Source organism: Hydra vulgaris, chromosome 06 (genome assembly GCF_038396675.1).
Source record: "Hydra vulgaris chromosome 06, alternate assembly HydraT2T_AEP".
NCBI lineage: Eukaryota > Metazoa > Cnidaria > Hydrozoa > Anthoathecata > Hydridae > Hydra > Hydra vulgaris.
In genome coordinates, this window is record NC_088925.1 from 22005274 (window position 1) to 22019886 (window position 14613).

Sequence of the window (14613 nt, forward strand, 5' to 3'; positions counted from 1 at the left end):
CTTATCATTCAGTTGTTGGTTTATGCAGCTGCAGCAATATATTATAATAATTATTACTAAAGAAATTAAATAAATATTTTCAAATTAGAAATTATTATTATCTGCACTTAATAACAAACAATACACTACCAGACTACCATGCTAGTTTTCTGTAATAGGCTACTAAGGTTAGGTACTATCAAAATATTAATACATTTGTTGTCAAACTGAAATTCCAAATAAAATTAATATTTATACTTGTAAACCTTTTTATTCTGTTTGAACAAATTCTAAATTGAGTTAAATAATAGTATTAAAATTATGAATACAAATTTTAACAAAATGATATAAACAGTTGTTTTAAACACTAGCAGACATTTTTTAGTCTGGTGCCCTGATGACAGTTAATCTGCTGCACTTTAATTAATCTATATAGCACGCAATCAGACAATATTTCAGTGGAAAAAATCTAACTAACCAGGTTCTAGAAATTTTTGGAACTTTGGAACTTTTTACACGTTTTTGACGTTTTTCGTAAAACTTTATGGTCATTGAGCACCCCCTAAACATTATCTGATTGGAAAGATTTTTTCCACAGTCAATTACTATGTCAAATGGCACAAAATAAACAACTATGCATTCTAATTCGAGAAAATTTTTTTTTTACTGTGTTCACATGATCAGCCCTAATATATATATATATATATATATATATATATATATATATATATATATATATATATATATATATATATATATATATATATATATATATATATATATATATATATATATATATATATATATATATATATATATATATATATATATATATATGTATATATATATATATATATATATATATATAAAATATACATATATATATATATACACACATATATATATATATATATATATGTATACATATATATATATATATATATATATATATATATATATATATATATATATATATGTATATATATATATATATATATATATATATATATATATATATATATATATATATATATATATTTACATTATTCACTTTCCCAAGGCCCCAGGGGGCCACTACAATTGAGGAGGCTACTCTTTTTTTTTTTGTTTTTATTTGTGGTACAACTCTCTCTCAACTCTTTAACTCCAAAACACAAACCCTGACGAGCAAGGCCGCTGTGCAGAGAAACCAAGTTGAGCGCTTCCAGGGATGTGGTGGGAGTCGAACTCCGAACCTCTCGCTTACAAACCGAGCACTCTTACCATATATATATATATATATATATATATATATATATATATATATATATATATATATATATATATATATATATATATATATATATATATATATATATATATATTCTTTAAGAACATTGAGCACTCTATTTGTAAAATACACTAACATAATTTACATATATATATATATATATATATATATATATATATATATATATATATATATATATATATATATAAATATCAAATATATATATATAAATATCATATACTATATTTTATTTTTTACATGGTTACATTGCAGAGTTGGTATTTTTTAGTAATATTCTCACTTTATGTGTGGAAAGTGCATTCTCAATACCAGAAACATGGTGTCAAATGGCTGCAAATTATAAATATGCTGGGTGTATGCCAATTCCTATAACAACTGATGTAAGTTTTAAAATTTTAACAATATTAATTATCTATTGAAGCAAATTGAGTTTGTTTGTGATTTAATGTCTTTTTGTCTTCCGTATCAATCATATAACTCCAAAACACTATGTTTTAAAAGTTACTTCACAGAGAAAAATAAGTTGTGCTTTAAAGGGTAAACAGATTCTATCTGTTGACCACCTTTTGGATTTTCTTGACTCATTGCATGGGTTTTATTTGTGTTTCTGTTTTTATGACTAGGCAACTCATTCTATTATCTCCTAATGCAGGTAAAGCTCTAAAACTCAGTTTTATGGTTCTGAGGTCAGCTGGTAGTCAGGTTTCCCAAACTCTGTTGTAGCTCTCAGAGAAGTTGATTATTAGATAGTGTACTGAGTACTAATTGTGCTTTGAGTCAAGTTCTTTAACCAATTTAAAAAATGATTTAAGTATAAAAAATTATAAAACACAAAAAACCATTGTCATCACCAAGTTCTCTAAATCTATCATTCACTAATTTTCGTGGTCTTCAAAGTAACTTTTCTTATGTTGAGTTTTATCTTTTGCAAAGTTCACTAGATCTATTTGCTCTTTGTGAGACTAATTTGAGTTCAGCTGTCTCATCTTATGATCTTAGTGTTAATGGTTATCTTCCTTTAGTTTGTTAAGACTCCAATAGTCAAATTCTTTACATTCGTAAGAATTAAACCATTTGTTGGGAAACTAGATTAGAAATACAGACTTTTCTTTTAAGTGCTTCTGTTAGCATCACTTCACTCTATCAGCTTTCTCTTTGTTCTCAAGACTGCACTCTTTGATAGTATTTCTGATCAAATTGACCAATCTCTTTCTTTTTATTCTTCAGCCAATACTGTTTTAACAATAATTGCTTTTCTCAATCTCTAACACTAATAGTCAACTTTTCAACTCACTTTCCAGACAATAATAATCAATTACCTTGTGCATCTTTCAATTACCTTAAAACTGGTTGGGACTCTTTCTGTGATTTTCTTCGTGATGGCCCTTGGGTAGAAATCTTTTGTTTTCCTACTGACAAATGTTATTCTTATGTAACTTTTTGGATTCAGGTTTGCATGGAATCTTTTATTCCCTCTTGACAATTCCAAGTCAAGCCTCAAGCTTCTTGGTTTTTTTTTCATCTTGGTTCAAGGTTTTCTCTTTCCTTTTTTTTTTTTTTTTTTTTTGCAAAGTCCAATCATAAGCAATACTTCCATATCAATCCTTAAAATAATTCTCCAGAAAACAGATGTCTGTTTACTATTTCTAGAAACCATTAAAAAAAAGTTTTATCTAACACGAAAGCTTACTATTCTCAGGTCGCAAAATCTTGTATTTCATCTTTAAAATTAGTAGAATTTGTCTATAATAAGGACAAATCTGATATTTTGCCTTTCTTGCATGGTTCAGATTTTGTTACCTTGTCTAAAGACAAAGCTGAATTGTTTGCTAAAAACTTCTTATCAATCTTATCTCTTGGCTCCACTAAGCGCATCCTATCTGATATAGCCGACAAACAGGTTGATTCATTGACATTCGCATTACTCCAGCTTCTGCATCTAAAGTGATTTCCTACCTAGACTCTTCTACAGCTTGTGATCTTAACAACATACCTGTTATAATCTTGCAGAAGTGTTCTCTGGAGCTGTTGTCTATACTTTCAAAACTATTTAACAAGTACTTATCAGTGTCTTGTTTTCCAGCCTGCTGTAAAGCAGCATCTGTTATCCCTATTTTCAAAAATTCTGAAGAGTGATCTGGCTCGTTTATCTACTGTCCCATTAGTATTCTTCCTATTATAAACAAGATTTTTGAGTCTTTAATTAACAAACACTTAATCTCTCATCCTGAATCTAATAACTTACTTTCTGATCATTAATATGAATTTTGATCTTCTAATTCTACTGCTGATTTGTTAATGGTAATAACCGATAGGTTTTTTTGTGTATTAGATAGATGTGGAGAGGTTAAGGCTCTTGACATTTCTAAAGCTTTCTAAAGGCTCTTGACATTTCTATCGCTCTTGACATTTGTAAAGCTTTTGATAAAGTTTGGCATGCTGGTCTTCTTCATAAGCTCTTTTCTTACAGTGTATTAGGTAACATTTTTAAGATTATTGAATCCTTCTTTACCAATCGTTGTATAAAAGTTGTCCTAATGGTTTTTCAAAAGGCTATGAAACCTATTGCAAAAAAGACTTTTCCCAAGCCAGATTTATTTTATAATTTAATAGGTAGGTATGTTGCCAAAAAATTTAATTATATTCAAACTGAGAAACTTGCTCACAAATTTATTGTATGTCAATCGATCTGCTCCTGTGGTTTGAAAAATGCACCATTCATTAATCCTAAAAATTTAAGCTTTTTTTTTTTTTATAGAAGGATATTTAAAAAAATGTATTTTGCTATTCATTAAAAAGCATTATATGCTTAAAATACTTTTGGCCTAATTGGATTGACTACTCCAAGAAGTCTCTAGAATGTTATAAACAAAATGGTGTCAAATTGGTACCTAAAGAAGTAAATCCTTTATATTGTTCTTAGCAGCCAGTTATTGAATGATAGTGGTTAATTATAAAAGGGATTTTATTGAAAAGAAAGATTTAATCTTCTACATCTAAAGCAAATTTCAAAGAAATATGCTTTAGATGTAGAAGATTTTAAGCAGAAGTTGGTAGCAGTTTCAAAAAAAAACTCACAGCAAGAACACAGAAATGAACACAGAAAATACTTGCAAAAATAATTGGTTTTTATCATTGAATTAAAAATTTAAAAAATGAAAGTAAATAATCTTGTAAGCTTCAAGCTTTTTGTAAGCAGATTTTTGTAATACTTTTTTTCTAAAAAAATATTTAAAAAATCTGCCAAGTAGTTTTCAAGAAGTTAATGATTAAAGGGTACTCAATTTTAACACACGTTAAAACATATCAAAATAAAAAATTTGCAATTTGATTAATTAAAAGTTTAGGAAATATTTATCTTTCATGAAAAGAAAAGGTGATACTTTCAAAAAGTAGTTTGAACTAATTATCGTCAAATAACTTGGAATAACCAGCACAAGCCGCTTGAGACATTAAGGTTATTAGGACTATGAGGAATGAGGATTTAAACTTAATTGTTTTTTAAATTTATAACACATTTATAACGTCTTTATTATTATTTCATAGTGATAATTAATAATAAAGATATGTTTAGTAAAATAAAATTTTACTGTAAGTAATTTAAAATCTGTTTAGAATGAAACTTTTTTGGTTTTTTCAAGTGGGTTATTTAAAGGACCAATGGAAAAGGTAAAATGTTCAAGTAATTATTAATAAGAATTTTTTTATTAAAAAGTCGTTACTTATGCTGTAACTTTTAAAAAAAATTTTTTAAACCTAAAAGCAAAATAGTTGTTCTTTAAACTGTGAGCTTCCAATGTTGTAGTGTTTTTATTATAATAATAAAAATCTCAATTCTTAATTAAATGTTTAAATAAATGAATTGAATATGCAAATGAACCTATTAATATATATTTTTTTATGGTTATTCACCTCCCCAAGGCCAAGAAGGTCACTACAGTCAAGGAGGCTACTATAATTGTGGTTACAACTCTCTCTCTCCACTCTATAACTTTGAAACACAAACCTTGATAAACAAGGCACACTACTGCATAAATTGAATATACAAATATAGAAATTAAATGTGCAAATAAACCAGTTAAATTTTTAAATAAATTAGTTGGATGTGGAAATGAACCAATTAAATGTTCAAAATATTAATAGAACATTTAAATAAACAATTTGTATGGCCACCTTATTAAATTTTACATTATTTGCCTGAAAAATAATAGTAATAGTAAACTAGCATTCTGGATTCACAATACAGGAATACAGAATGCTGCTAACCACTTTGGCCACTAAAGCGTATTGTTTGATGAAAGTTTTAAAAATATTTAATAAACAAAAGACCTTTTAAAACTATAAATAAATGCTATAAATCAAAATTAAGGAAATGTTGCTGTAAATTAATTTTAATGTAAAACTGTTAATCTTGATATATGTTTTGACATTACATACTTTGAAATTTACATAAATTAGATATTTACATACACTTTTGTTCACATTTGAAAAAAAAATGCTGTGACTCTTTCTTGCTATTAACTTGGTGTAATGGCTGCCATGACTTGAGTGTTAACCATTCAGAAATGAGTAAAGACAGCAGGATTAAACTTAGTATTAAAATATTATATGATAATAGTAATGAAATTGTTGAAATATAGTGTTCAAACTAACGTATAAAATTTTGATATCTTTTGTAGAAAGTTCAATTATAGTTTTACAATTTTATATATAAACAGTAATGTTGTTATAAACAATGTTTTTAATGTTAGAAACAATGCCTATTTAAATTCGTATTTTTGTTGATTATATTTTGAATATACTGCTTAAATATATGCTGCAATTCAAGTTTAAAAAAGATAAACAAGAATGTATGTATATAAGATATATATACAAATATAAAATGAAATAAGGTAAATTAAAAAACAAAAATAAAATAAGGTAAATTAAAAAGACAATAATAAAAAAGGCAATAAAAATATTTTGAGAAATTTAAATGATTACAGAGGTCAACAACAACAACAAAATTTTTTCTGGTGCCGAGCTCACAATTTTTTTTTTATAGCATTTCTCATTTTGATTTTAAATATGCAACTCATTTTTCACCATTACATCAAGTTGTAAAGATATTTAGGTTCAAATCTTTAGCATTTGGGGTAAAATCCCCAGTATTGTCAATAAAAATTATTCAAAAGTATGTCAACCTGGGTCTCAAAAGAAGTGTATTTTCATACAGATTCTAAAAATAAAATTTGTAATAAAAATAAGTTCTTTTTGTATTATTGCTAAGAAACATTGTTTTAAATTTTTTATTTTTATTTTAATAGTCTTTAGCATTTTTTACATAATTTTATTGTCAATAAATTTTAAGGAAAAATATTTATGTTTTCTAAAATCTCTATGAAAATATGCTTCTTTTGAGACCCAGGTTGACATACCTTTGAGTAATTTTTTTATAAGTACTAAAGGTTTGAACCCAAATATCTTTATAACTTGACATGATGGTGAAAAATGAGTTGCATATTTGAAATCGAAATTAGATATGCTATACAAAAAAAAAAAAAAAATTGTTAGCTTGGCACGATAAAATTTTTTTTATTTGTTGACCTGTAATATATAAATAAGAAATTTCCATGTCATAACATTTTTCTTGATTGTTCAGCAGTTCATTATTCTATTAAAACAAGTATATTAGTGTTAAAAACTGATAAAACTAAGAGATTCAAACATCAATATTTACATGAAGAAAAGATATAAATTCTGCAACAACAAAGTTCTTTTCTGAAAGGAAAAGTAGAAACTTATCATGAGACAAAATGACATAATGAAAGTAGAAACTTATCATGAGACAAAATGATATAATGAAAGTAGAAACTTATCATGAGACAAAATGACATAATGAAAGTAGAAACTTATCATGAGACAAAATGACATAATGAAAGTAGAAACTTATCATGAGACAAAATGACACAATGAGTTAATGCAAAAAAAAAAACATTTTTGTACAATATAACATTAAATAAAATTACAGTTTCATTCATCTCATTTTTCATCTTAGTTATCTTTTTCTGTTGTTGTAGTAACACTTATAATGACTCCATGATGTCTTTGAACTGAGGTGTGGCTTTATCACTTTCAGAATGTAAATTGTTGAATGTTTTCTAGCAGTTGCTTTATAATCATATCCATATAAAGACAAAAAACATTCATATTTGTAGTTCATTTTGATCAATTCATTTATTGTTCTTTTGTTACACACACACACGCACATAACTATTTTTGCATTTTTAAGATTTTTGTAATAAACGCAATTTTGTTCACAACAGTTCTTTGCTATGTTGTTTAGCCCTTTTGTAGCATAATCTCAACACACTGTTAACACTATCACTGTCATTTATGTTTACAGGGTTCAAAGAAGCTTGTGCTTCTGATAAAATGCTATTGATTGGATCTATCACAGCTCAAAATCCTAGTTATCTAACCTTTTGCAACCTTATGACAATTGTAAAACACACTGACATTTCTAACAATTTAGCAAGGCCATTTTTCAGCCCAAAATTCATCAGCTTTCTGACATTTTTTATTGTTATTTGGCATTTTTTTGTTATGTAAAAAGTTTATATTAGCATAAACGTACAGAGAATGCTAACAGAGACATGCTTGACAGAAAATGTAACAACACATGGATGATTTCTATTATTGTTTATCCTTAGTAGTTAAAGTATTGTAGACTGAATATGCTGTTTTTCTGGAAAGAATCAAAAATAGTAGATCTAGCTTTATATTCTTTATTCGGTTGTTTTGCTCTTGTTGCTTATACCTAAACAGCTGCATACAGTATGTATCATCATATGTTTTACATATATCAAATAATTTTGTACTTTGTTAGCTTGTAGTTTTCTTGCAATAAAAGCAATGTTGAATTAAAATGCTTTTCTCCTCAATAAAGAAAACTTTGGCATTTACCAAGTTTACCACTGCTAATCATGATTCATCTCCTAATGAAAAATCCTACATTGATATAAGTGAGATTCCTTTGAAATTAAGATACACTAATCATGTTAAATCTTTTAACATCTCTAAATACAAAAATGATACTGAGCTCTCAAAGCAGGTATGGAAGTTAAAAGAAGCTAATTTAGTTCCTATAGTTAAGTGGAAAATTCTCAGACGATGTAAAGCATATAATCCAACATCCAAATCTTGTAAATTATGTCTCACCAAAAAATATGAAATCCTGAATTATAAAAATACTAATCTACTGAATAAAAGGAGTGAGATTGTTTCTAAGTGCAGACATAGAAACAGATTCCTTCTTTCTCAATTTGACACTGCCGATTAGAAAAGATTTTTTTTTCCATATTATTATTATTATTGTTATTATTATTATTATTATTATTATTATTATTTGACGTCAGAACTCATTCCATTGTTTTTTTGAATTTTTGTAACAGTTTTTTAATTGTATTTTTAACCGGTTTTTTCTTGATTTGAATATGGCTGATGAGTGCCGAAAATGGCATGAAACTTTCAGTACCGTAAAAAAGTTGTTTTTTCTCATCTAACCTTTTATTTATTTATTTATTGATCTATTTTGTAAATATTTCACTTTATAATGATCACACTCAAATCGAAAAATGGTTGATTATTATCACATAATCAAAACAACGATATATATATATATATATATATATATATATATATATATATATATATATATATATATATATATATATATATATATATATATATATATATATATGTATATATATAGTTTGTTGCATTTGGGAGTACGGAAGGAAAAAAATGATTCTTATGACAACAAATACTTTCGTCCAATGTATATATATATATATATATATATATATATATATATATATATATATATATATATATATTTATATATATATATATATATATTTATATATATATATATATATATATATATATATATATATATATATATATATATATATATATATATATATATATATATTGGACTATTATTTTTCACCTTTAGGAAATCAACTCACAGAAAAAGAGCTTTATTCCAAATGTATCTGAATGCAATACAAAAATCCAAAATAAGTATGTTTTATTAAAAATTTTAGTAGTTAATTTCTAATTATAATAACAATGACTAACAACAGTTAAACAGATTTTTTCATTTTCTAGGCAGGCTTCAAAAATAGTTTATGAAGAAGATAATGGTGATTTAAAATCTCCTGATGTAATATATAATTATATTTTGAATTATGCTGTTGTTATATCATCGTTATAAGCACAAATATTAAGTTTGTTTTTGTATTAAATGATACAACTCAATTGCCAGGACAAAATTTATTGGTTGGATAGTTGTTACTTTTTGTCATTACTAGGTATTTATATAGTTTTTTTCAAATTTGTCATTTAATTTTTAGGATTTTAAATTTCGTTTGGATGTTGAGTTAAACAAATCAAGTGTTGCATGGAATGCTGAGCAACGCTGTTTCCTAAGTGCTGTATCTTTGGAAAAGTATATTTTATAGAAGTTATAATATTTGTACAATATTATTTCAAATTATGACCTCTGTTTATTGAATTTTGTAAAGCTCATTTTTTTAAATTTAAATTTCACACAGTTATTTTATTTTTTTATATTTTAAAGCTCTGAATTAGTCTCTTCTTTTTTATCTTTTCAATTTTTCTTGTTGAAGTTCCAGACAGGTTTAAGAGATTGTTCAGACAATTGATATACCTAGTAGTCATTTGTACTGTCTGATCTAGGCTTATGAGATCTTGTTTCATTGTATTTCCACTTTGTCACATAATCTTTAATGGTTCTTTTGGGATGTTTTGAGGCAACAAAATACAATTTTCTTAGTTTTAAGATTAGAATGCAAGTTACAAGTAGTTGTTTTTCAATTAAAGTAGTCGGCTTCATTTTGCAAAACTTTTTTATAAACTAATCTAAATAAACTTTCAGTAAAAAAAAAACTTTTAAGAAAAGCAAAACACAAAAGAAAATAAAGCTGTGTAATTACAAATTTAATAAGTTTTAATTACTTAAAGATTGTGCCAAATTTTTTTTTTTTTTTACAAAAGGAAACTTTTAATGCTTATTTTATTCATTCACCAGTTTATTGAACATTGTTCTAAAATAATCCTTTGAATAAAAATATCAATTTAAAATACCACCCTGCTACTTCTATCTGTAAATGTTGTAAGACACTTAAGTATAAATGGGTTTTACAAATTGTTTATATCAAGATTTAGTAGATCTATAACAGCCCATTTGAAAATCATGAGAAGATTTTTTTTTCCCCTCTGCTTCTATTTGCTCACAATTTTTTTTTCTTATTTGCCATCTACTTGCCTCTTTTTTTCTTTTTATGGTCTAAGGGAAGTTTTTAATTATATAAAAAAATAAATATATTTACTTTTCAAAGTGTACTTTTTTTGTAGAGAATTGCCCATTTTTTTGGTCAATTATGCATAACACTTATGCCAAAAACGATTAGATTTTATGTCTAAATATTTACAAGTTATATAGAAAAATAGAAAAAATTTATAAAAATTATTGACATATTCTCTAATTTTTTTTTTGAGATTTAATATCCAGCCTGTTTAATTAAATTAATCAGCTTTTAAATGCCAAAAAAAATTGAATTCATAATTGAAATCATAAGTATTTATATTTAGCGTATCTGAAATTTCTTGTTAAATGCTTTAGTTTTCTGTTACATCATGCTTTACAACAAATAGCTTAAATGTCGTAACATTGACTACTTGTTTCTAGTTGTCTCACGACAATATAAAAATTTTATATTGTCGTTGACAAATTATAAAATTTTCTAAGAAAAAGATTGTGGCTTAGACACAAACTGTCTTATGCACATCCCAGAATGTTTTTATTTGATTAGAGTATGGTTTTATTTGATTGAAATATAGTCTTTGAATGGTTTATCATTTTATTATTTATAATATCAAATTATGTTTTTCAGTTTGCGCCAGATGATTGCTTGTAATCGCTACTTACCTTTTGAAATAATTAGAACTGTAGATTCAAGTGCTGTAAAACCAAAATCAAAAGATGAAGAATGTTCTTATACTTACCATGGCATAGCTTACGTTGATCTTGCTCCTCTACTATATCCTGGAGTGCAATGCATTCATGGGGCTTACTTAGTTCACCCATACACTGAAAATGAAGCATTGAAAAAGTTAAAAAGAAAAGGTGTTTTTAATGACGAATTTGTCAAAAAGATGATTAATGTGGAATCAATCAATAATTCACTGGGCACATCAAAATCTTCAAAGCAAGGAAAACAGGACAGCAAAAACAAAGTATGTCAAAAAAAAAAAAATTTAATGTAAAATTAATATTTCTAAATTATATCAGAAGATATATTTAGTAAATTACTTTCATGTTATTGGGTTGATGCTTTGAAATTTGAAAAAAAATAGTTTATGTACTTTTTTTATATACTTTTTAATAGTTTATCTTCTTTTCTTTTATTTCTTTTCTTTCCTTTTTTTTTTTCTTCATTTACTTCTTTTCTTTGTTTTACTTTTTTTATTCTTTTTTTTTTTTTATTCTTATTTTGCTTTTTTTTTTCTTTTTTTTTTAATTTTATTTTTATTCTTTTTTTTAATTTTATTTATATTCTTTTTTTTTTTGCTTATTTTATTGTTGTTTTTTCTTCTTTTCTTTTTTTACTTCTATTTCTTTTTTCTTTTCTTCTTCCTTTATTTTACTCACAGTTTTATTACACACATTTTTTTATTTAGTTTTTTGAGTTATGTGTTAGGTAGTTAGTTTAAAAAACGATTATTTGTAATTTTCTATATAAATTTTTCATTTTAATCAGCATAGTTTCCTATCTTTAGCAAAACCACCTAATTGGTTGTTAAACATTTAAAAATCTCATTTTTTTATTTATAATTTTAAAAATTTTTTCATAAAGCAATCTATTGGTAACATTAAGATATCATCTCCAAACGGATCATCAGAAGGTGGTGATGTAGTCCATGATAGTCAGGTATTTTTTTTTATCAGTCTACTAATAATAAATCTAGTTGATTTTAGTTTTGAAATAAATTTTAAGTTTTAGTTTTAAACAAATTTTACTTAGCTTTTAGCTGGTTAACTTTCATCAAAGAAAACACTGGAACTTAGTTTCCAAACCTGGCAGATTTATACTTAGTACCCAAACCTAGAAAATATATACTTAGTCATCAAACCTGGAGATTTTATTCTTAGTACCTAAACCTAAAAAATATATACTTAGCACCCGAATCTAGCAAGAAGGTTTTTCCCTCCCCCTCTTTCCTACTTAAAATAATGTTTCATTTAATAAAGTTTATAATAAACAGATAAAAAAGATGTAAAAGAAAATAGATACACGAAAATCAACAAAATAAACTATTTTCAAAAAAATTTTTAATGTTTAACTTTACCTAAATATCTATTACTTCTTGTTTATTTTTTGTTTAAATGTCTTGTTAACTTTTATTTATTTTAATTTTAAGTTTTAAGAATTTTATGTAACATTTTTTGAACCTAGTAGCTTTTTTGTAGCTAGTATTTGAAGATTCTTTATTTTTTTACAGCAATATCAGGATTCAAAAACATATATTGTTCTTGGATTAAAGTTGGATAAACCACTTGTAAAAAAGCGTTTATTGGAAGATATTATTAAAAAGTAATGTTAAACAATATTTTATATAAATTATTTATAATCAATTTTGCTGTTTATTACAGTTTTAAGCAGTTCAATTACATCTTTTTATCAAATAAATACATTTTGTTATACATCATAATCATGATTGTCATGGTGACAATCATGTTATGATTGTCGTCATGACGATCATGATCATGGTGATGATTATGTTGAAAAGTATCTTCATCATGGTATCTTCACCATCTTTTTCTTATCAGATAATTTTTTTTAATTTTTATATTTATATATTTATGTTATGTTGTTATTAATAATTATCAAAAAACAAAGTTGCAATAATAAATTTATGATAATAAATTGTCTAAAATGATATTAAATATTAAAGTTGTTGCTAATATTGTAAATTGCTCAATGATAATATTTGATTCAGAGTTGCAGAAATTCTACCCCCAAGACCAAAGTTTGAAAAAGTAGTAGGTGGAAGCAAAAAAGTAAGTGATTTTTAATTCTTTAGTGTTTTTATAATAATATTTTTAATTCTTATTTGGTACGGAAAATATATATAAATATATATATATATATATATATATATATATATATATATATATATATATATATATATATATATATATATATATATATATATATATATATATACATACATATATATATATATATATATATATTTATATATATATATGTATATATATATACACAGATATATATATATATATATATATATATATATATATATATATATATATATATATATATATATATATATATATATATATATATATAAAACTTCATTCCCAACAAAATTGAATGCAATTGATTTTTAATTAAAGGAGTAACTTGAAATATAAAGTAAAGTAATTATATTAATTAGATGAATTCTTATGTGAAAATAAGTTGAGAATGAAGTTCCACTGATTTGTGGAAAGTTAAATGAGCCTAAGTGTTTAAACATTTAGAAACAACCATTTTGTATTAGGATTAGGGTGTACCAAAACATACTTTTTTTTCTCCAGGATACCATAAGCTTTCCCTTGCTTAATTTGTAAGGAATGTTTTTTCCAATATATTTTTTGTTTTTTAATAAACCTTTTGATAATCACTAAGTTGTAGCCAATAAACTATTTTTGTTTATTTATGTAAGGAGGCTTAACAATCCTGTTGCAGAATGCAAAGGGCGTATATCTAGGAATTTTATGCCATTTCTTTGATAAGGTCGCAAATATGGTCAGAGTAGGAATTGAATCTCAGACCTCTTGATTTTAAGGCTCTAATCATTGAAAGCATGTTTTTACTCCTTTATTTGTCTAATAATAAATAAGATTAGAAAACTTCTGCAATTTTAAAAATCTTGCACAAAGTTCTGATAGACATTAGTTAAGAAAATGTTAGTCGGGTCTGGATATTGTAAGACCCATACTTGATCTATGGTTATTGGGGTTGGGTCTGGCTGGTTTTATGGGTCTATTTTTACAAGACTAAGACGATAAGCAAAATATAGTATGTTCTACCTAAATCAGTTGATGTAGCAGCGCTCCCTTACATGTTCTCATTATATGCGGTAGTGGTGTAGTGGTAAAGCGCTCGCTTCATAGGCGAGAGGTCCGAGTTCGATCCCCACCACATCCCTGGTAGTACCGCGTTCAACTTGTTTCTCCGCGCAGCGGCCTTGTTCGTCAAGGTTTGTGT

At 25.4% G+C, this 14613-nt stretch overlaps 1 protein-coding gene across 6 annotated transcripts in view; it reads left to right on the forward strand.

Annotated features, from left to right (window-relative positions):
* The window catches only part of LOC101236496 (cilia- and flagella-associated protein 70), a 70638-nt gene that overhangs the window by 33242 nt on the left and 22783 nt on the right, over window positions 1-14613 (forward strand). For all 6 annotated transcript variants that reach the window (XM_065799578.1, XM_065799579.1, XM_065799580.1 and 3 more), the window contains 9 exons: window positions 1539-1650; window positions 4886-4939; window positions 9270-9337; window positions 9425-9479; window positions 9670-9764; window positions 11233-11575; window positions 12196-12270; window positions 12842-12933; window positions 13340-13400. In XM_065799578.1, coding sequence (XP_065655650.1) covers window positions 1539-1650; window positions 4886-4939; window positions 9270-9337; window positions 9425-9479; window positions 9670-9764; window positions 11233-11575; window positions 12196-12270; window positions 12842-12933; window positions 13340-13400 — 955 coding nt within the window. The remainder of the gene's footprint in view (window positions 1-1538; window positions 1651-4885; window positions 4940-9269; window positions 9338-9424; window positions 9480-9669; window positions 9765-11232; window positions 11576-12195; window positions 12271-12841; window positions 12934-13339; window positions 13401-14613) is intronic.